Source organism: Strongylocentrotus purpuratus, unplaced genomic scaffold, assembly GCF_000002235.5.
Source record: "Strongylocentrotus purpuratus isolate Spur 01 unplaced genomic scaffold, Spur_5.0 spur5_scaffold_15, whole genome shotgun sequence".
Taxonomy (NCBI): Eukaryota; Metazoa; Echinodermata; class Echinoidea; order Camarodonta; family Strongylocentrotidae; genus Strongylocentrotus; species Strongylocentrotus purpuratus.
Genome location: NW_022145600.1, coordinates 11,324,299 through 11,346,703, shown reverse-complemented (window position 1 = coordinate 11,346,703; position 22,405 = coordinate 11,324,299). Strand labels below are relative to the sequence as shown.

The window sequence follows — 22,405 nt, the reverse complement described above, 5'->3', positions numbered from 1 at the left end:
TCCTCGATCCGCTCCTGGGTCATACGACGGACCAGGAGCTCAACGGGTGTCTCCACCTCTCCCTTCTCCCCACTCCTCTTCCTCCTGTATGGTGACAAGGAAGGTTTATATGTTTCTATTATTATTGATCTATTTGATAGGATAAGCATTAATTCATATTGTATCAGCTGGACAAATATTGCTTTGTCATATGTTTTGTTGTATATTATTGGGTTATATAACAACCATAAACATACAAACAAATAACCCTGATATATATAAAATCATGTATACGTCTTTTAACATTGTTTGTTATTTCATGTATTTGTACTCTTTTATTGTGTACAGGGCCTCTCAGAAAAACAGTATTGATACTGATATTTACCCTGTTTAAATAAAACAAATAAATAAATAAACAAATACATGGAGAAAAAAGGAACAGAGTTAGAGAAAGAGAGAGAGACAGAGAGAGAGAGAGAGAGAGAGAGAGAGAGAGAGAGAGACAGACAGACACAGAGAGAGAGACAGACAGGGAGAGACAGAAACAGAGAGAGAGAGAGAGAGACAGAGAGAGAGATAGAGAGAGGGGGAGCAACATGCATTCATCAGAAAGTCCAGGCAATTTTCAGCAAATAAGCAAATCATTCTGCCTTTCCCCTCAGATCTCAGCCATGAAGAGATGAATCTTGGGAGTGTATCTTGAAATCATGTTGCATTATTATGCCTAAACATCACAATGGATGATCCTTATGGACATAGTGGTAATCTTTTATTTATATTTTAATAAGGCAATCCTATATCATGCACAATACTGGAGTAAATTTCTGCACTGGGCATGTACAACATTATAAAAATTTGTAAATATGCTATCAAAGTTTTCAAATTGCTTGATGATGCCACAAACCTATGACAGCACTTCCTGTAAACAGTATTTATGACAACATATAACATGGTGAAATTGACAGGGAGGGTGTCCCGTCATCCTGACCTTTAAAACAATACATATTGCAATCAAATGGCACGATAGCTTCATTTTAATAAAGAATTGAATAAAAGGTTTGAAGCCAATTACTTACTTGGGCGTGTCCACTGCCTCGAGCATTGCTGAATACTGTATAGCACAATTCTGTAAGGGGTAAATGATACGAAGGATTTTTATGAATAAGAGAAAACACATTTTCTTCCAAAATAACAAAATTTTAAGCTTTTTGAACATTTCCAAGTCGCCTTTCAGTGATACTTATTATCTAATGGTTCGTCTTTGGTTACATCTGGTTTACGTCACTTTATTTGTGGGGTCAAATTCTTGTCGGGGTTTTAATGTCCTTTACCAAGACATTCATCTACAATTGCCATTCTCCACCAAGGTGAAGTAAATAGGTACCTGTACCAACCAAGTAGGCATTAGTTCCTTGAAATGCTAGGGTGCCGTAATAACAACATCACTATGCTAAAAACTGGAGGGGACCAGCCTAGATAGGTCAATGGCCTTTTCTGGTCCCTCACATCCCTTCACTACCCACTAATTATGTTTTAGTGTTACTGTTGTTGTTCTATTTGTTCTCATCTCATTACATTTTTTATATATGTTGCATTTTATATTATTGTATTTGAATGTTATATTAACCCATCATACTAATCAGTGGAAAAAAATACTACTATTGCTACTGTTATTGCTACTGTTACTGCTACTGCTACAGTAACTGCTACTACTACTACTACTACTACTACTACTACTACTTCTACTACTACTACTACTACTACTACTACTACTTCTACTACTACTACTACTACTACTACTACTACTACTCCTACTACTACTACTACTACTGCTAATTCTACTACTACTCCTATTACTACTACATGTACTACTAAACAATAACAATAATTATTGCAGTATCATTATTATCATTCTTGGTGTATATGCCGTTAATGAATCAATGAAGTCTCTTATAAATAGTGCTGTAACATCACGGATATCTCCAATTCCGTTTAACCGCCAGTCAAAATCGTTTTTTTTTTTTGGCCGTGTGAAAAAGCGGGAAGGACTGCGAGGTGATTTAACTGAAGGCGCCGAAACCGTCCAATTGAAAACGGAATCCGCCATGGGCGGTCGGATACCGGACGGTTAAACGTTTGACTACAGCACTACTTATAAATACCTTTTGTGAGAACCAATCTAAGGGTCTGTTTGGTTCAATGAAGGGTTTGATAGCTCTGCTCACAGAGACCCAGTTCTGATCCCCGCTGCGCATCACAGAGGAAGCCAGGCATAGCTTCTCTCGGATACTCCATTGCTCCATGGGTGCCGAGGTTGCCATGACGACTGTTACACGGGCTAAGCTCTATCTTTCATCCTAAAATAAAAAGAGGAAAAAGCAACAAAAAATCATTAGGATTGTCTTAAAGACCAACATGAATTACTTTTGGACATTGTCATCCATGCTCTATTGCTTCATGGGTGCCACTGTTGCAATGGCAATTAATAAGGCTAAGCACTAGCATCTTTAACCTAGATGGAGAAGGAAACACTAGAAAATTGATTCAAACACTATCATTATGCTTCCATTGGTCTTTCTGTGCTGACGTTGCAATGACAATTACAGGCTAGGTAGGCCTACTTCCTTTTATACTGGAATGAAACTGAAACAAGACAAACCACCTTAAATACGAATTTTCACTAATTTGGGGGCAATGAACATACTTTTTTCTGCTAGGCCAACAATTAAACAACCATACATGTAGTAGGCCTACCCTGAAATCCAATAGATTTAGGTACATACATTTGTTTGTGTGAAAACTAGTGATCAACATCAAAAAGGAAACAGAACTAGAGATCTTTGAGCTGTCATGTAAAAAAATGAACTGTGCAGCATAACAAAACAGGTGACCCAATTTAATTCACCAAATGAGCATGTCGATGTGATAAAATATACATACCGGTACTTGAATATATCACAATAACATATTTTGTGATCTGAAAACGGTTATGTTCATCCGAAAGAAATTGAAATTCCTTGCATGACCAAATATGGACATACCAGGCCAGTATTCCAATATGCAAGAATTACAGCCCGTAATAAAAGAGTACAACATAAAATGTAATACTTACGCTTTATCTCATTATTGCCGGATTATTTATAGCACTAAAGGTTGTGAAGGTATGGTGTGTATACTCAAAATGACATGAAATGCTGCCCAAGTTTCGCTTCGGCTTGTTATCTACTTGTAATACGTGAATGGTGCTTTTCAATTCCATTCCATGTTTACTCCATTGATTAAACATATGATAATCAAACAAAGGGGGGCAAAGTCTTAGCATACATACACCCATTGTGCTAAAGTCCACAGCATATTGAATATCACACCCAAGCAATTAAAAAAACTGAACGCAATTCCTGATTGCTAATCGCGCTTTCAAAGAAAAGGGATCTAGCAAAGCAGACCGGGGAAAACCTTCCAGGAGTGAATCGGAAAGGGGCATACGTCCAGGAACGATTTCATCATTTTATAAGAATTCTCCATTTCATATGGTAAGTGAATATATTTTTTTAAACATATTACATTGCATACCACAAATAGGTAAATATATGATATATTGCATGAGAACTTTATGCACACATGAAGGAGAATGTGTATAGTCTGTATTGAGGGGGTAAAGGTCAAGAATCTCTTGCACTGTAGCATATAAGCTATGCAATGAAGGTTCCTCCTTACAAGAAAATGGAGGGAAAAAATACATAGAACCGATAATGTGTTCTGAATCATATCAGAGACATATAACTGATGGAGAAAATGACTAGTTCTTGAAACTTATGCAGTACGACACAAATAATGTTCTTCAGATATATTAAAGGGGGAACACATGACTGTTCTATGTCAATGGCAGCCCCTCCTTATTTGGAAGTTGATCAAGACCTTTGACCTAGCCGTACCCCACCCTATACTGCCCTATACAATACTCAAAAGAAATCATCTTAGCATCACATTGTGAAATTTAATTTTTGGAAGACAATAATTTGACTGTGAATTTCGTAATTCCAATTACTTTCTCGTCACTTTCAACTGATATGAACTACTTGTCGGTTTCAATTGTAATATCCTTTGTTGAATTTGACTTTTACTTCTTCTTCTTCAACTCCAATTCCTTCTTTTTACCTAAATCTCATTCTTCCACCATTTTTCGTCCTTTAAAAAAAAATTCTCTACAAGCACAATCAGTTCTTCTTTCCTCATTTCTTTCTCATTTTACCTCTGTTCATTCTCATTTTGTACATGTCCTTCTCTAACATTAATATCTATATTCTTCTTTTCTCTTTTCTTAGATGTGACCTGTAATCTGGAATCCACCTCAGTTTTTTGACAGAGTACTGCAGTAAACTACAAAACATCTCAATATAGCATGTCATGAAGTTACATTTTATGAGTTAACATCAGAGAGGACCCAAGGGCATAACTTCATTGACAACCCCTTGCACTGTAACACTTGAAGCAACAGTAACCTATAAAAATGGTTAAAAAGAGCGTGAAAACACTCTACGTGGTAGCAAGCTTCTCTTCTCTGACCATCCTGGCCTTCTCGTTAACATCGCTCCTCTCACCAAACTGGTCCGAGTGTACAGCCATAAGGAATACCACGGGCGCCCCCGACAGTGTCAACGATCCACCGAACGACCCTTTCTCAGGTCTTGTCACGTTCGGGGTCATATACGGACACAAACAATTCAACTATGGATTCGGAGCACGAGATAGAGAAACTTTCATAGGTAAGAGATTTCCATTTAGTACCAGTATATCATTTGCATACATGTATGATCTGGAAAATGACGTGTTGTACTTGTAGAAGAATTACATGTAACTATTAATCTAAATTACTTGACTGATACTTGGTACTAGGTAATTGGTTCGGTAAACCCTTTGGCAGCTCACTGGGATGGTAGGTGGGGCGAATAACTACAAGGAGTGTCAAGAATTGCTGGAATAATGTGTGGACAAAGCACTTGTTAATTTACAGTAAAATATGCTAAGTCCAGTGCAAGTAAAAACCAAGCTAGTTAAGCTTTATAAGATGTGAGAACCTACAGGGGGCTGCATCATTCTGATGGAGGGTAGAGCAGCCTCCTTGAAGTGGGTTATTCCTTTTGCATTGACTGATGAGCCTGGCACAGGGGCAGATAGTTCCAGATCATTATTGCTCTTGGATAGTATGAGAACTTGAAGGAGTCAATAGTTGCAACAGGAATTACACACTTCAGGTTGTGGTTGTGTCTTTGTAGTATGTAGCAGGGATGAAAATAGGTAATTTGGGTATGGAGACATGACGCGTTCACCCAAACCACCTATTGTAATCCCTGCTACATACTTTGGAAGACGGTAATGCAAAGGTCATGATCTCCTGCCCTGACTTGACACTTTGTCCCTGTCTAAGGTAGTTTATCTACAGGTATATTGCTTCTCTCCACTTGGGTGTTAAATGTACATGATGCAAACTGAATTGTGATTGGATTAGCATTGTAAATACAGTACCGGTATGTGTATAGATCTCAGAAATAGTGGTCACTATCTAGCTAGGAAACTCCCTCAGGAGTGGAGAGTGTGCACAAAAAAGTGTAAAATTGTAACTGGATCATGTGATAGGGGTGAAAAAAGGTAATAAACACTTTGGTCAGTTACTTATAATTGGTTTGGTACTGTATTCAACATTAAAGAGGAAATTACACATTCTACTTGTGGAAATTTAACTATCAAAAGGGCCTTGCACTCAAATCCTCAAAAACAAAAATATACAAGTTTATACAATACATGCATCAAGATACCTGAACATGCATTGAACTTACAATAGTATGCATTGAGTTTCATGAAGATGGCAGCACAGTAGCTTGATAGGAATGTCATTTTCCTCATTCTATAAATATTTAATACCATCCCTTTCAAAAGTTCAGACCACAACAAAACCATCTGAGCTTGTTAAACATTATTCTTTGCATCATGAATATGGTATATAATACTATGCAAAACACTTCATCCTTACTCTTTACATTTCTATGTTATCAAAATTTATCTGAGTCACACAGCACTAGACTGAAATAATACCAGAGAAAAACTGACACTTTTGAAAATGAACATAATTAGTATCAAAAATCATTACACACACATACGCACCCACCACCACAATGACTTTCTATAAGAAGAAGTACTCAAAAAGCTGAAAATCAATTCCATCACTTCTTAGGTAAGGCGACAAGCTATACCATAGATTCAGGAATTTTTGCTTTTTTCTCAAATTTAGACTTGGGTGACTTTTTGCGGAAGACATGACTCTAGTTTAATATGTGCTGCCCTTTTTTTTGCAGAGAGTGAGAAAAACTGCATCTGCTTATTGTTGTTTGCTGATGTACAACAGTAGAGGGCAGCACCATGATCATATTGGTTCGAAGTATGAGGTCATAACCTCAGAGATAAAATGAGTGTGTACCCACATGAATTTCAATGCACAATAATGGTTGGTGTTTTTAGCCCCTTCAGATAAAGTCCAATACTAGGACTCTTAATTAATCACAGAATTACATGTTGTTATTGTTTTAAAAAAATGTCTTGGTGACTACATGTATGTCATGTCTTGATGGCTGGTTTGGCATCGAGACTGACATCGCAATAAACATGACGCTGTTGCGTGCGTGTCTTACACACTATCTATCAACGACTGCAAAGTGCAAATGTGAGATGAGACACTTTTTCATGAAACCGTCATAAGTACAAGTTCACCGACATCCTATCGAAACGTGTGTTAAACTCAATACAAGCATTTCAATGGGATGTCGATGAACTTGTACTTATGACGGTTTCGTGAGATGCTGCCCTGGTAGCCATCCACTTGTGTTGATCAATTTTCTTGTCGGACCAGCAAATCGGGTGATGTAATCTTCCACTTGGAAATTCAACATGGTTGTTGTTGTTATGCAGCCTGTACATGAGTACATGTACCAGTCTAAAGTCCTCTACGCTCTTTTAGAGTGATAGCAAGCCAAAGTTCTCCAGCAAAGATGTCACGTTTGAGATGTTTTGATATCTGTTCAGCACTAATCTTGCTGCTGAAAAATACTGGAGACTCCAACAAATCATATCCTGATGCGGTGATCGTGATTACATTTTGATGGTATTCATTAACAAGCAACTTTGATTATGGATCTTGGCATAGTAGAGTATCTTTGAATAGCAAACATATACCTGAATATATTACAGCTGTCAGCCTTTGGACCATTTGGAAGTTATCAGAAGTTCTTTCTACAGTCCATTAAAGGCACTCATAGAATAGCAGCATGAATACTTTGTGAGTAATAAAAAAAAAATATATGACACCCTCTATTGCTTCTCAAAACTCTTTAACACCACCGGACAAGGCTCCCCAGAATTCTCAAACATTCCGCCCTTTAATGACAATTGATGACACCTTAACAGGTCATTAGCAGCGAAATACAATCAATTAAACTCACAAAGATGGGAAAATACTTTGAAAATTTAATTGGAATCTATCATTAGGGCCTACTCCTAGTGCGGTGCCACCTTTTACTCATTGTATGCATTTCTTGGGCGCCGTGAGCACTGAATCTGTTTAAACTCGATGTAATAAAAAAAAATCAGGGGTAAAAAACTCAATCCATACCTTAGTCCAAACCATATGATCCATATCACCCATAAGTAAAAACCTGCAACATTTTTTGGGTGTCAAACAGACCTTAGGTAGCCGCTGAGTTGAATAGCTGAAACTATACGATTTGCAAATGCTAGCGAAACAGGACGCGACGAGGGAAATAATGATCATCATCTTCATAATGTTAATAATTACTTACATGAATTTAAAGAGGATCTGAGATTACACTACAGTCGCTAACTTTGTTGGAACGGTTTTCAATTGCGTTCTTATTGTGCAGCGGTTTGCCGTGAAACCTGTGAGAAAGTGTAGATCTAGATCTATTTTATGTTTTTGTGTTTACTTTACATTTTAGGAAAAATCTAGTCCTAGATGTCTAGATCTAGATTAGACCGAATTTTCCGTCTCTTTCGTTCGTTAGCCTCTTATTGGGGTAGGGTCGGCCGGCTCTCTCTTTAGAGACGGAAGCCGTCTATACACATGTCCTTGCTAACGCCACGACCAGTTCTGGTCGTAGCGTTTTGCCCCCAAAATCCCCCAAAATGTCATTTTACCTCATGCATTGATTATTTAAAATTAGGAGAAGGTTTTACTACCTCGGTTCCACTTACCAACTTGACTGTATAATCCGTTTAATGGTCCCTTTTAAGGAAATTACGGGTCTAAATTGACAGCCGTGTTGAAAATCTTGCAAGGTGTGTTAAACTCTCGCTGCCGGAGTCATCTAAATCAATCTCATCCCTTCTAGTCTACGCCGAAGGCAAAATGATTATGAAGGAAAAACTGTGATAACGCCATTACGAACGTGTAGATGGCGCACAGTTTTTCCTTCATAATCATTTTGCCTTCGGCGTAGACTAGAAGGGATGAGATTGATTTAGATGACTCCGGCAGCGAGAGTTTAACACACCTTGCAAGATTTTCAACACGGCTGTCAATTTAGACCCGTAATTTCCTTAAAAGGGACCATTAAACGGATTATACAGTCAAGTTGGTAAGTGGAACCGAGGTAGTAAAACCTTCTCCTAATTTTAAATAATCAATGCATGAGGTAAAATGACATTTTGGGGGATTTTGGGGGCAAAACGCTACGACCAGAACTGGTCGTGGCGTTAGCAAGGACATGTGTATAGACGGCTTCCGTCTCTAAAGAGAGAGCCGGCCGACCCTACCCCAATAAGAGGCTAACGAACGAAAGAGACGGAAAATTCGGTCTAGATCTAGATCTACTCCAACAAAGATAGGAAAATTGACACGAATGGGGTTAGTTACTTAGAAACATAACAACTTTTAAATAATGACCATCATTTGAACAATTTATGAAGATTTAGTTGATTTTTAGGTATGTTTTAGTAGGGTATCTCCACGAAGGAGTTACGGGTAAAAAATTGGGTACGAAAGTACACTAGCGCTAGCGCCGCAGAACTTTAGCAAGCTAGCATACTAGCTGTTTAGATCACCAAGCACAACACCATACAAATTATATAACAAGTGGGACTGTACACAGGAGCGGTCAATCAATAAACATCAATAAACTTGGATAATTCTAATAAATTCCCCCAAAATGAACGTCTCATCGTAAATATTTACTCTCAAATGTCCCTTTGTTTCGATTTAACATCATTTATAGTTTTTAAAAACATGTAAATTACAGCAATACTTACCATGAATGGAGGTCGCCATTTTCTCTTCGCTCTTCACGCGGCAGCTTTCATTCATGACAATACATTAAATGCCTGCGCTTAGCGCTGCATGCATGCTGCACGATAATGTGAAGAAAAAAAATCAATAATAATAATAATAGTGATCATAATCGATATTACAACACAAAAATAATACCTACAACAGCAATAACAATAATGATAACGAAATGATGATAATGATGACCACACAAACACACTACACTTTCAATTTTAATTGAATATTTAACATGAAAAAGGTATTTTACTAAAAATTTGTTTAGCCAATATCCAGCTGAACATTAATTGATATAAGCCTGTAAATCAATATAGGAAAAAAGTGTAGACATTTTCTGGACCACGTACCACCCCCCCCCCCCGAATAAAGAAGAAATAGTAATCATAAATTAAACACAGCGCTCCGGAGGGGGGGGGGGTCGGGGTGCACGTACAGTGCCCCAATGACAAGTGCCCCTTTTATTTTGACACGTACGTGCCCATTTTCCTTTGCAATAAGACGTGTCCATTTTCCATTCTCATAAGTGACCTTTTTCATCTCTAGTGCTCCTCTATATACAGGTGGGAAAGGTATCCCTTTTCATTTACACAAGTGCCCCTTCCCCTTCTCATAATTACCCCTTTTCATCACTGATAAGTGCCCCGTTTATTTTAACATGCCCCTTTATCTTTTTAATGAGAGCCACTAATTCCCTCTTCTCATATTAATGCCCCCTCAAATCGGGTGCTCCTTTTCTTTCAACAAAATAAATGCACATTTTCCTTAAATATAAGTGCCCCCTTTTCATTCTCATAAGAAGCCTACCCCTTTTCATATCTAGTCAGTGCCCCCTTTTTACTTTTGATAATTTTCCTTTTAATCCTGATAATGCCCCTTTTCCTTTCTAATAAGGAACCTATCCCATTTTCCTTTCTAATAAGGAACCTATCCCCCTTTCCTTTCTAATAAGGAACCTATCCTCTTTTCCTAAATGCCCCTTTTCACCTCATATATATATATGCCCCTATCAAAACCTGATGGGTGCCCCTTTTCCGTCGACAAATGCCCATTTCCCATTCTCATCAGTGCCCTTTATCATCTCTGGTGATCGAGTGCCTCTTTTCAGGTGTAAGAAGTGCCCCATTTTCACCCCCTGATAATTACCCTTTGTACTTTGACACTACATGCTCCTTTTGTTTTTTAATAAGTGTCTTATCCCTTCCGATAATTAGTGTCCCCTTTTTCCTCTCATCATTAAACGTATCCCTAATTGAAAGCGACAAAAAGCAATTTCCCCTAAAGCTCGCTCGCTACACTCACTCACATTTATAGATGATATAATTATATTACTTATAGTGCATATAGCCCATCAGGATTAGGTTTTTGCCTCTTCACAAATCTATTTTTTTCCTCTCTCACTAGCAAATGAATATTCAGACCATCACACCCAACTGCAAAGTATGATGCTTAAGCCCGGGGGGGGGGGGGGGGGATACGCACATAATAAGATATACGGGGTATGTTGCTCTAATGGGTCACTTTTTCACACAAAAATCTCTAAACATTAGTCCCATTTTTAACAAAAATATCTCTAAACCAAGTGGGTCTGTTTTTTCAAAATTTTCGGGTGTTGCATGGCAAACTCCCGAAAATTATGAAAAATGGGCCGTACCTCGAGAAAAATCCCCCAAATGACCCTTAAAAATGGGTAGGGGTTTCGAGGCTTAAGCGACACACCCCCGTCCAAGCCAAATCTGAGTACTCCCCCCCCCCCCCCCCCCCCCACCACGGGTGCTTAAGCAATATCTTGTATGATGTATAAAGAGAAAAAAATATTGAAAGCATCTCAGATAATGTAATCACAATGTAGGGGGTATATCTAACAAAATTGTAAATTTTCACTTTTAGATTTGCCTTTGTAGGGGGGGGGGGGGGGGTGGTGAGCACATTTTTTTTTTTGGTCCTCGAAAATTTAAAAATTTGCACCCCCCTGGCGCCCAACCCCCCCCCCCAAAAAAAAAATAATAATAATAATAATAAAATAAAAAAATAAAAAAACAAAAACAAAAACAAAAACAAGCCGAAAACAATATTCCAATTTTGTCAGCTTCAGATCGCAAACGGCTTACTCCTACCAGGGCAGATTCTGCTCTTGGTTTTAAAAATGACATTGCTTTTACTGACAAAAATGTGGCGAAACGAATAATTTTGGAGTACCGAAAAATTTGGCGCCAAGTTAAAATTTGCACGTTTAATCATTGGTACATAATTAGCAGTTATTAGTTTAATCAGTCTACCTGAACTTGAAGGGAATTCTTCATCGATTATGCCAACATTAATTTAGGATTAAAACATGTAATTCTACACACAAGATTTTGTCAAGAGTTCCCATCTTCGAGACAGTATGACCGCCCCATATCAAGAATGGAAGAGTCTTTATAACATGGTCATTTGACACCGCACCTCACCACAGTCCAATAACTTCTATTGTCAAACTTTTTTTTTGGTTCACACACCTACACTCCCATTAACTTACCTGTATTCAACTGCGCCAGTATGACACACTGCGCTCCAAGTCGATGTATTCATTGTATGGATGTTTCATTTAACGGCTTAACATAAGCTGGAAATCAGATTAAATCGAACTTTTACACGACTTCATCTGTCTGCATTCGAGTTTATGATTTATCTTGGACAGGCAAACCGGAAAAGGTGAAAGGATCAATATCATAAACCCTATATCGGAGGAAATTTTCATTTAGATGCGTTCAAGAATGGATCATACATTTCATAATATTCTGATATGAATATATTATTATGACTATACGCGACTCTTTGAGTAGGTGTCTTCAGCTTCTGTGGGAAACAAAAGGAGATCACTAGGCCCACTTTGGAACCCTTCAGTTACACCAACTGTTATAATCATTCTCCAACTCAGTCAGAGTCTAAACCAAGCTGAACTTGGAGAATGCAAAACTTGTAACCGATTCGCGAGTGATCGCAGGTGTACTGAGTAAAGCGGAAGTATTATACTGATTAACTCAAATTGTATTTTATCAGCATTGTGCTGTATAGTGGATTTTATGCACGGGACTGAGCTAAGGATTAAATCAAAATGTGTCAGGCGATCATAAAGCGAAGGGCTACTTTGTTCTTCATGGTTACCTGTGGTAGCATCGCCTGTATGATCTTACTCGGGATTGCTCTGGGCACGACGAGCTGGGTGCGGGCATACCTTGTGCGTGATATCACTGTCTTCAACACCTCGCAACCTCTCAGGGGGTTCCTGGGTTCGAATCCCATCGAATCGGACGATCCTGGGGCTTTCAATGGGGTGTCTTTCTTCGGGCTCTTCTACGGATGCAAGAAATTCAACTATGGTCTGGGAGGACGAAAGTACAACTGTTACTCAGGTATGTACTCTGAAATCTGAATTCATTTTTTCCCAAGTTTATTATCATTCTCTAGAAAATCTATTATTATACCAATTAGTTCTATTTAGATCAATAATGGGGGACAACCGGGACATGAACAATATTTGTTTCCTCACGGAGCGTTCGGTGACTTATTTGATTCACCTATTTAGGTTTAAATTAAAAATGGAATGAAACCATACCATATTACATAATGTATTTGTTGGTACATCGGGAAAACATCAAGAAAACTTTTCTAAAATGTAACGAATTTTTTTTTAGCGGTTGGTTGATTGATCACTGATTGACTAATTGAAGTTTGTATACAAATTATTTTATTGAAAGTTGTGTTAAGAGGATGGTTAAATCCATTACAGCTTTATTTTCAGTGCTCATAATATGTGTTACTCGTTGGTATTATATTCCTCTCATCCTCTTTCTTTCTCTCTTTCTTACTATCTCTCTCTCTCTCTCTCTCCCCTCATCACAGTCCTCTCTCTCCCAGTCTTTTTTTTTCTCTCTCTCTCTCTCTCTCTCTCTCTCTTTGTTTCTCTAACTCACCTTCGCTCTCAGTCACGCACCCCCCCCCCGTGTCTCCCATCTCACCATAGCCCCCTCCCTCCCTCTCGTCTTCCCATCTCTTTCTCTCGTCCTCCCTCTATACCTAGTAGCAACACCATTAAACTGAATAATTTTGGAATCACTTTTATATAATCATGCTGATTATGTATGAAGGAATGTCCATTCCTGATAACTGATATTCACTGCGTGCAAACGGCGGTAATTCCATAAAATAAAAGTTTGGTCAAACTGGGACGAAATATTCATTTGAAGACCTGTGATATACACATCGCACCTTTCTTCTATTTATAGTCACTGCACTCCTATTTGATATTTAGACAAGAACAAGTACTTTCATTAAAGTGTAATAAAATAGAACGATTTAGAATAACATACGGAAGGTATATATCTCGAGCAAAGGTCATGAGCAACTCCCACATCTTTCTATATGATAGGAGGAGTCCATGGCTGTCAAATTTGATCAAACGTTGGTCAGCAATTCTTTCAAAGTTTCATTTCCCACTTGACTTCATATTTTCTCTTGTGCCACTCCGTTCTTCGTTTCTCTTTACGTGTCCCAAATACACCCCTATTGTACTCGATGGTATGTTGGCATACACTCGTAATAATAAATGCTTTAACAATGGCGCTACTGAAGTGTCAATAGGGGCTTGTGAAACCTTGAGATCATAATGCCCTGAAGTGAAAATAACAAAAAGTTGCCTTCGTCTTTTGTATTCATGCTTGAATTGTGCTATGGCAGCATACAGTGTGACGTCGGCGATAGAAAAAGAGAGGGAGTCTGTGCAAGCAAGCTATGCAAATCGACTTGCCCTTTATAATAGGCCTCCGTGAGATGAAACTTAGTAGTAGTGTATTTATTTCGTTATAGGTAGAAATAAATGGGCATAATGTTTTAAACTAGGATAGATAAGATAGATTGAATAAAAATATGAAACTGAGTGAAATTTATAATTCATGTAGGTTACGCAAAACCCAAACTTTACAAGTTCCAACTGTTTGCCTTATCACCCCCATTTACCCTGCTATTATTTAGAAATATAATAGTAGATTTCAAAATTGCAAGATATCAAGGCGAAATATAAACTGGCGCTGTTGTTAATTTGTCTTCCGTCATACCATATGTAAAACCTAATTTGTTTACGTTTGTTTTTACATGCAGTCTTTAGCGAACATGCCGAAGTCTACGACACGGGCATGGTGATAGCGGTCATCATCTTCCTCATCCCCGCAGCCATCTTCGCTCTCATCTCCACGATCTTCGGATTGGTCAACATCCTCACCGTTCCCATAGAAACGCTTCATGGACCCGTCGGTCTCTACATCTGGAATCTGATAGGAGGTATGTTCCCCTCCCCTCTCTCGCTCTCTTCCTCTTTTTCGATTTTCCTAAAGAAATCAAAGTTCATTTATTTTCTCTTACTCCCTCCTCCTCCCTCTATTTTATATGTATAAATCTCTCTCTCTCTCTCTTTCTCTTTTGTTTCGGTTCTTTTCCTTTAACTGTCTCTGCTCTGCCTTTCTATCCTTCTTTCTGTTTATCTTCCTCAGTCTTTCTCATCATTTATTTTCCCCTTTCTCTCTGCTCACTCTATTCATAACTGTTGATCTCCTTTCTTACAAAAATAGTTATTCTCTTTGACTATTGTGTCATATTCTCCCCCTCTTTCCCTCAAAACCTCCCATACATTATTTTGTCTCTTCCCCATGTGTCGATTATTATTTCCTCTGTCTCTCTCTATCGCACTGTATTCTCTCTCTCTCTCTCTCTGCTCTCTCTATCTCTCTTTATTTCATTTCTCTTATTTTAATTTTGTATCTCATATATCATTTTGTTCTTCAGTTTGGTATTAAACTACAGTTGTTTTCAATTACGATTAGAACGGGACAAACATTTCTTGGTAATGTTCTCAATATGAAAATACGAATTTATTGAAATCGTGAATATTATTTCTACATGTTTACAATACAACCGTATCAATGTTTGACTACATTAAAATAAAAATACTTGGAAAAATGTATATACAACCATATATATTTTCTCCAATTAGTATCCCTTCATCTTCTCCGAATTTTCTTTCTCTTCAGTTCTGTGCACTGCGGTATCCATCATACTCTACCTCGTCATCTATATCACTCAAATCCGATTCGAAGTGTTGAACCAGGCCGACCGCGCACCCCCTCATAACTTCAACACCAGTCGGGTCGACTTCGGGTTCTCTTTCTGGCTCGTGGTCGCCACCTTCATCATCTTGTGCGTCAACATCGTCCTTGTTTTCCTCGCTCACATGGTCGAGAACCCCAACCTGCTCAGCAGCAAGAAGAAGTCGATGAATGTGAGCGGGAAGGGCGGCGACATCGGACTGGGCATCATGTATTAACTGAGTGGCGTAGAGTCCATGAGACCAGCCCCCTGGAGGCATACACTAGTGTTAGAAGGAGGGGGATTAGGTGCCCCGAGACCCGCTTCTCTGAGCTACGACACTACGAGCAGTCAACATAATTATAGCCCGTTTCCAATTTCTGTATTGTGACGACCCTGGTCATAATTATCCTCTTCAATTTTGTGATGCCTTAAACAAATGGGCCGTATAAGTTGAGATGATCGTCGGAGATTTTATGGGGGAAATAGTTGTGTCAACTTTTTATATTATAAGTAAATTACTGAAAGAACGCCTGAAAAAAAGTAAAATAATTGTAATAAATTTCCCCAACTCTCAAAGTCACAAAAAGTTTACATTGTAAAATATCAATCTGTCAGTTAAAAATTAATGTGGGTCATCATATTTTGCTTTTTCTTCACTATTGCTGCTTAGACTGGGCAAGTACTAATCTTATTTACCTTGTGTAGCATATTTATTTATATTTCTTTTATTATGATGTACGCATATAATTATATAACAGTACTAAATGCAATGTAAATATAATGAGATGCATGTTAGCATTATCTAAACTTAGCTAGATATTCATTATTATTAAGCCTAAATCTTGTCCATGCTATATGTTAGATTTCTATAATAGGACATAATCGTATAGCGTACATTGGCATCAAGTGCTGGGCCCTATTAAAAAAAAAGGAATCAATAACAATTGCCACATACCTATGACAACTCTGCTTATAGTCAATTAATTGTAACGATTTCATTAGCTTAGAACGGTTATTGTGTCGAGTTATTGATATTACGTTGCATGAAACAGGGTCCTGATTTGTATTGCGAGGCTGAATCATACGAGTTTTCACATTATTAGGTAAAACTGAATAGAAATATAAAAAATACAATTCTAAAAGTTAACAAAAAACCAAAGAAAAGGGTTTTCGACTCAAATGAGTTTTATTTCGAAATTCATTGGGTATGTATTATTCAGTTATTGAAAACACAACTTAATGAAATTATCAATGAAGAAAACAATCCTCACAATATTTTCTGTCTTGAATTAAACCAGGCATTTTGGATACCACTTCAACGTTGTCAAAGAATTCGTTTTAGAGTTTGGTTATTTTTCTTTCAGTCTTTCAAGGGGAACATTCATAAAGTATTAAAATCATTTCCTATAAATTACGCAGTAAGAAATATATAACCACAAAATAATAACCGATATTGTTGGAATGCGAACTGATATTGTCAATTGTTATTATGAAATCTTGTAGCTTACACTAACTCATGTACATGTGCTTACAATAATTATGATGTAATTGAATCTGTTGAAATGTATATACAGCAGTGCTGTAAATAAATTATTTACAAATAGTATGAACCATCAATTATGTCTGCCCATTATGTTGATGTATATCATTATGAGTAACTTATGAATTATAGTTCAACCATTTATATGGGACTAGGTATTAGAGAAACACCTGGTTCATTTCCCCAAGAAGCATTGCTTTCAAACATTGTTGGTTTCATCGCGAAGTGGTAGGGAAACCTTTTTCAGTATACACATTTCAAGTGTGCCAGGAAGTAAAGGAATTATCATTTTAAACACGCTTCTAAAACTCTACCCCAAAGGGCTTTAACCAAATAATATAAAAAAAACAGTAATTCCACGGCTTATGCCATCATGGCCATATATACAATCCAGTAGTTTCTTTACTACTAACCAAAACCAAATTAAAGAAGCCTTGGTTAAAATTTAAGACAACATAAAGTATACGATGATTCTTCTATACGACGTTTCAACTACGCTTTTCATAAGAAGAGACTATTAATTGCTTGTTGGTTATTGTCCCTATCATCTCACACACATCGCCCTAGGCTATTTTGCTAGCCGTTAATTACACACCGAACTCCCCCAGACGACTTGTACTCGCCAATCGATACATATTACCCCATGTATTTTGTTACTTGCCACTTCTTAAAGGGCTGTTATTTGTTCGCACAAAGCTGCTGAAAATGCAGCTAATACCCCCAGATCGCTGAGCTGTGAAAGAAGCCTTTGGTTCATGCTCATTGCAATCGATGGATACATACAACGAAAGGACTAGACCGGCCAAATGACTGGTACCTGATGATAATGATCGATACGAGAGGTTTTATATAACTATGAACAACAAAAAATAGTCAGTTTGCTTAATTTTGTCTCATTACTGCTTATTTACTAGAATCGAACCATTTATACGCGGGAAATCCCACCGTGGGCTAACGTACAAGAACGTCTTCCTCTGACCAACAAGAATGAGATAAACTTTGATTCAAGGAAATGGGATACGCCATAAAAAAACGAAAATCAATATTCCGTACACTATTTTAATATAAAAATAGAATAACTCAATATTTTATACTTTATTTCTGTTTTCTTTAAAAAAATGTTGGGAGCCCCACAAATTTGATGGCAAAATTTCACTTAAATTGTATCATAATGTGAAAGAGGGTGTCATTTAAAACATATTTCTGCAAGGATTTTCAAAACAATGTATTCTTTTATCAATATTTTTATTTTGTCTTCACACACATTTGGGGGGGGGGGATCTTTGCAGAAAATTTGTCTTAAATGACATCCTCTTTCACATTATGATACAATTTAGTTGAAATGTTGCCATAAATTTTTGGCGAATTTGGGGCTCTCAACACTTTAGAGGGACTTTAAGTATAGGTGAGCGAAACAGGTCCAATTAAATGAAATGAATCTAGTATTTACAGTGTATACTGGTTCACTGCTGGGCTCTCAAAATGTTTCAGTGAATATCACATTCCTATCCGCTTGATTCTAAAGGCAGTCAGTAGGGCAAAGTGTCCCACTTGTTTAAGGGGGGGGGGGCTGATACTACCCGTTAGGTTGAGGAGTGCATTTTGATAAATACCTTAATTGGAGACACAGAGAAGTGATCGAAGGACAATGTTGTTATCCTGCCATACCTTCTTTCAATCCATTTCTGTCACCCCGGCTGTCCTCCCATTAAAAAAAAAAACTACATCTTTATGATTTTGAGGGTAATTTTTGCCCCCGTACTCCCACTGCCCCGCCAGTAAATCGTCCCCATAAAGACCTTTACCATTGCAATCCCATAATACCCTTGAATGACTATGAAATGGAAAGCGAGGCAATGTAGGGTATCTTTCAGGGGCGCTTATAGGGCTTCCATCCCACTGAGCACTACGAGCAGTAGTATACAAGACACTTTGACTAATCCTCAGATTAAGGTTATGTCTAACAAGCAGACTACAAAACGATACTCCTATGGGTGGTTTCTCGGAATGCCAAACCTACAATCGTAATTACAAAGAGCACAAAGAGCAGGCGCCATGTCGAGTTGTAAAGGGGCAGAGACAAGTCAAAATAAAACCATAATACTAGTTATCAGGGGAAAGTGTTGGGGGAGGGGGACTGTTGTTTTAAAACAAATGCAAAGCTGCTTATATTCTGGTGGTTAATTCTCCTTAAAAAAGGACAATAAGATGGATATATTTTTCCCGATGAAGACTAATTCGGAGCACGTTCAGCTCCGCTGGTTTACTTTGAACGAAATTCTGAATAGGGCTAGAGCTGATGCTTGATAATTGTAGCTTAGATAGAGATTCTTGCAACAGCATGTCGCTATATGGATCAGTGGCGGATCCAGGAGGCAGGGGGGCCTGGCCCCCCTGGGAAAAATAAGAAGGAAAAAGAAGAAGGAAAAAAAAAGAAGGAAAAAAAAGAAGAATAAAAAAAAAAGTAAATAAAAGATATCAAAGGTATGAAAATATGCTCATCAGACCGTAATTAAATGCCTAAAACCCCTTGACTTCTGGTGGCTCTGCCCCCTGGACGCCACCTAGGGCCCTAAAGCGGACGGCTGGATGCTAATCTGACGGTAATTGCTTAAAACCCCTGAGCTTCTGTGGTCTCGGCCCCCGGGACCTCACGCCAATTAGTGTCCTGCCAGTGTCACAAATAAGGTACCAAAATATGTTAGTCTGACGGTAATTACATGCCTAAAACTCCTAAGTTTCAGGGGCTCCACCCCCTAGACCCCACCAGGGGCCCTAAGGCGGCCCCTGGAAGCTCATCTGAACGTAATCTATTGTCTAACACCCCTGATCCTCCGGGGGCTCCGCCACCTGAACCCCACGCCAATTCGTGACCTGCCAGTGTCACAAATAAGGTATAAAAATATGCTCATCTGACCGTAATTTATTGCTCAAAACCCCTGAGCTTCCGAGGGCTCCGCCCCCTGGACCCCACGCCAATTCGTGACCTGCCAGTGTCACAAATAAGGTATAAAATATGCTCATCTGACGATAATTCAATGTATAAAACCTCTGAGCTTCTAATTTTTTCTTTTTTTTGGAGATAGGTCCCCCACTGGCGTTCAAGGTGATAGGGGGGGGGGGGGGGGGGTGCGATTTTTCAAATTTTCGAGGGCCAAACAAATTAGTGCTCAATACCCCACCCCCCTACTGAGCGAAATATTAGCCGGCACGATTTTCAAATTTCAACACACTAAATTTCAAATTGATTTCAAATTTGGGCCTCCACCCCAAAGAAATCCTTGATCCGCGCCTGATATGGATACACAATTAGAGAGGGAGAGAAAGAGAGAGAGAGAGAGAGAGAGAGAAATAGGCAGAGATAGAGAGAGAGAGAGAGAGAGAGAGAGAGAGAGGGAGAGAGAGAGAGAAAGGAAACACAACATTATGATTTTTGTTAGTGTGTTAAGGCCATTGATCTCAATGATTTCATATGACCCAATCATTGGGTTGATTCTATTAAAATATTAGAGAAATATAGAAATAATAACAAAATACGATAATATTGTAACAAAATAATTTCGAAAGGAAAAATGGCCATGCAAGAGAATAAAATATTCCAAACAGAAATGAGACAAATCCCTTTCCTCAGATGTCAGAATAAAGTCCCTATATATCACCCGATTCCACTTCCATTAATTCATGTGGCGAAAGAAGTGAAGTGTTTTCTTTTCTTATTGTTTTTCTTCGTTTCAATTCAGTGTTCCAGGAGTATGACGGGGTATTCAACACGAGTTACGTCATCGTGTGTTTGGTCTTCATGATAATTATCGTGATCTTCGCCTGTTTTTCCCTGGTCTATGGTGTCATCAACGCCCGAATGGTTCCAATAGAAATGATAAATGGACGACCAGGACTCTACTTATGGAATGGCATAGGATGTAAGTTTCAACTTTGAATGCTCACATATCTCTCTCTCTCTCTCTCTCTCTCTCTCTCGTTCTCTCTCTCCCCCCCCCCCCTCTCCCCCCCCTCTCTCTCTCTCTCTCTCTCTCTCTCTCTCTCTCTCCCTTCCTCTCCCTTGTCTCTGTCTTTCTGTCTGAAACATAAATCGAACTAATACATTTCTTATCAATATTGAACACTCAGCAATAATACTCTCTTCTTTCAATATTTTACTTTTACAGTCCTACATATTTATCCCCAATTTCGGATTTGATTTTTCAGAAAAAAATATGAACCTCATTGTAAAGAAAGGAATATGTAAGAAGTTTTACAAAATAAATTGAATAAAGTAATGAAATAAACAAACTTTGTTCGATCGTTTATATTGTCGGTAATTGTCACGCGACGTTTGCATTCATGCTACCCTACCCTATCCTGCAACATCAGTCCGTCTGTGTGACAGAGGTATCATCACGTGATCCTCTTATACATCTTTTTCTCTTTTGCTATTTAGTGTTATCCGGCGCCATTTCGACAATCATCTACGCTGTCCTCTACGCCAACGAAATACAATACGAAGCCCTGAGTCAGGAAGCCCGTGATGACATGTACAACACCCATCGGGTCATCCTGGGGTACTCCTTTTGGTTTCTCGTGGTCATCGACGTCCTATTCCTCGTCAATCTCGTCCTCGTTTACACAACCCAGCTCATCGATGATCCGCCAAAGTTTCTCAATCGGCATCGTACTGCAGACGCCAAACCTGCACCATCCCTCGAACTTAGAGAAGGGATCATGTTCTAATCCATGTCCGGACAACTGCCTCCGGAGTAAATCATCCCGGACAATCATTCCGGACAATCATCCCGGACAACTTGTTTTCGGACAACAATTAGCTTTAGACAATTAAGGTCTTATCTGGAGGATAGCTGTCCGAAAACAAGTTTTGTGGGGCGCTAGTCTTGACATGTATATGCATTTTTGTTGATGTCGATATATTAACATGTATATCAACAATTATGTTTGTCATTATATTGAGGGATCCATATTTTACAAGCTTTGCTTTTCAGTGGATCCCTCCTTTTCCACTCGAACTCAGAGAAGGGATCATGTTCTAATCCATGTCCGGCCGGACAACTGCATCCGGAGTAAATCATCCCGGACAACTTGTTTTCAGACAATAATTAGCTCCAGACAACTAAGGTCTGGATGATAACTGTCCGAAAACAAGTTAAGCGGGGTGATAGTCTTGACATGTATATATATTTTTGTTCATGTCAATATATTTACATGTATATCAACAATTATGTTTGTCATTATTTTGAGGGATCCACATTTTACAAGCTTTGCTTTTCAGTGGATCCCTATATTTCCACAGGTTTATATCTTAAACAAACTTCTAACAAAAACATTATACTGGATATTTATGTACACTTTCTATTTCTTAACTGTAAATCATGTAAAATGTATTATATCATTGAATATTGAATTGT

At 38.3% G+C, this 22,405-nt stretch overlaps 3 protein-coding genes across 9 annotated transcripts in view; 2 read left to right on the top strand and 1 right to left on the bottom strand.

Moving 5' to 3' along the window:
- Positions 1-9,363, bottom strand: part of LOC576401 (bromodomain-containing protein 8) — a 24,531-nt gene extending 15,168 nt beyond the window's left edge. For 6 of the 7 annotated variants that reach the window (XM_030985563.1, XM_030985566.1, XM_030985568.1 and 3 more), the window contains exons 1-4: positions 9,295-9,363; positions 2,142-2,336; positions 1,056-1,105; positions 1-84 (exon numbers count right to left, since the gene is read on the bottom strand). The exon at positions 1-84 is cut by the window's left edge and continues 120 nt beyond it. In XM_030985563.1, the coding sequence (XP_030841423.1) occupies positions 1-84; positions 1,056-1,105; positions 2,142-2,300 (293 nt within the window). In that variant the 5' untranslated portion in view covers positions 2,301-2,336; positions 9,295-9,363. Of the gene's footprint in view, positions 85-1,055; positions 1,106-2,141; positions 2,337-3,091; positions 3,172-9,294 lie in introns of those variants that run through there. The other variant, XM_030985564.1, reaches the window with a different exon arrangement.
- Positions 3,313-22,405, top strand: LOC100891878. The gene is made up of 4 exons (XM_030985570.1): positions 3,313-3,512; positions 4,305-4,745; positions 20,729-20,908; positions 21,427-22,405. Exons 2-4 carry the CDS (start codon positions 4,490-4,492, stop codon positions 21,714-21,716), a joined length of 726 nt encoding a protein of 241 aa, XP_030841430.1. The 5' UTR covers positions 3,313-3,512; positions 4,305-4,489; the 3' UTR covers positions 21,717-22,405.
- On the top strand, positions 11,822-15,999 carry LOC576260 (clarin-1). The gene is made up of 3 exons (XM_776584.5): positions 11,822-12,720; positions 14,465-14,644; positions 15,391-15,999. The coding sequence occupies exons 1-3, from the start codon at positions 12,423-12,425 to the stop codon at positions 15,681-15,683; spliced, it is 771 nt and encodes a 256-aa protein (XP_781677.3). The 5' UTR covers positions 11,822-12,422; the 3' UTR covers positions 15,684-15,999.

Bases quoted from the DNA above. Each gene is read 5' to 3' on its own strand.
- LOC100891878 (XM_030985570.1), top strand. From the start codon at position 4,490: ATGGTTAAAAAGAGCGTGAAAACACTCTACGTGGTAGCAAGCTTCTCT. The intron at 4,746-20,728 runs GTAAGAGATTTC...GTTTCAATTCAG, and splicing joins AGATAGAGAAACTTTCATAG to TGTTCCAGGAGTATGACGGG. The intron at 20,909-21,426 runs GTAAGTTTCAAC...TTTGCTATTTAG, and splicing joins CTTATGGAATGGCATAGGAT to TGTTATCCGGCGCCATTTCG.
- LOC576260 (XM_776584.5), top strand. From the start codon at position 12,423: ATGTGTCAGGCGATCATAAAGCGAAGGGCTACTTTGTTCTTCATGGTT. The intron at 12,721-14,464 runs GTATGTACTCTG...TTTTACATGCAG, and splicing joins AAAGTACAACTGTTACTCAG to TCTTTAGCGAACATGCCGAA. The intron at 14,645-15,390 runs GTATGTTCCCCT...CTTTCTCTTCAG, and splicing joins CATCTGGAATCTGATAGGAG to TTCTGTGCACTGCGGTATCC.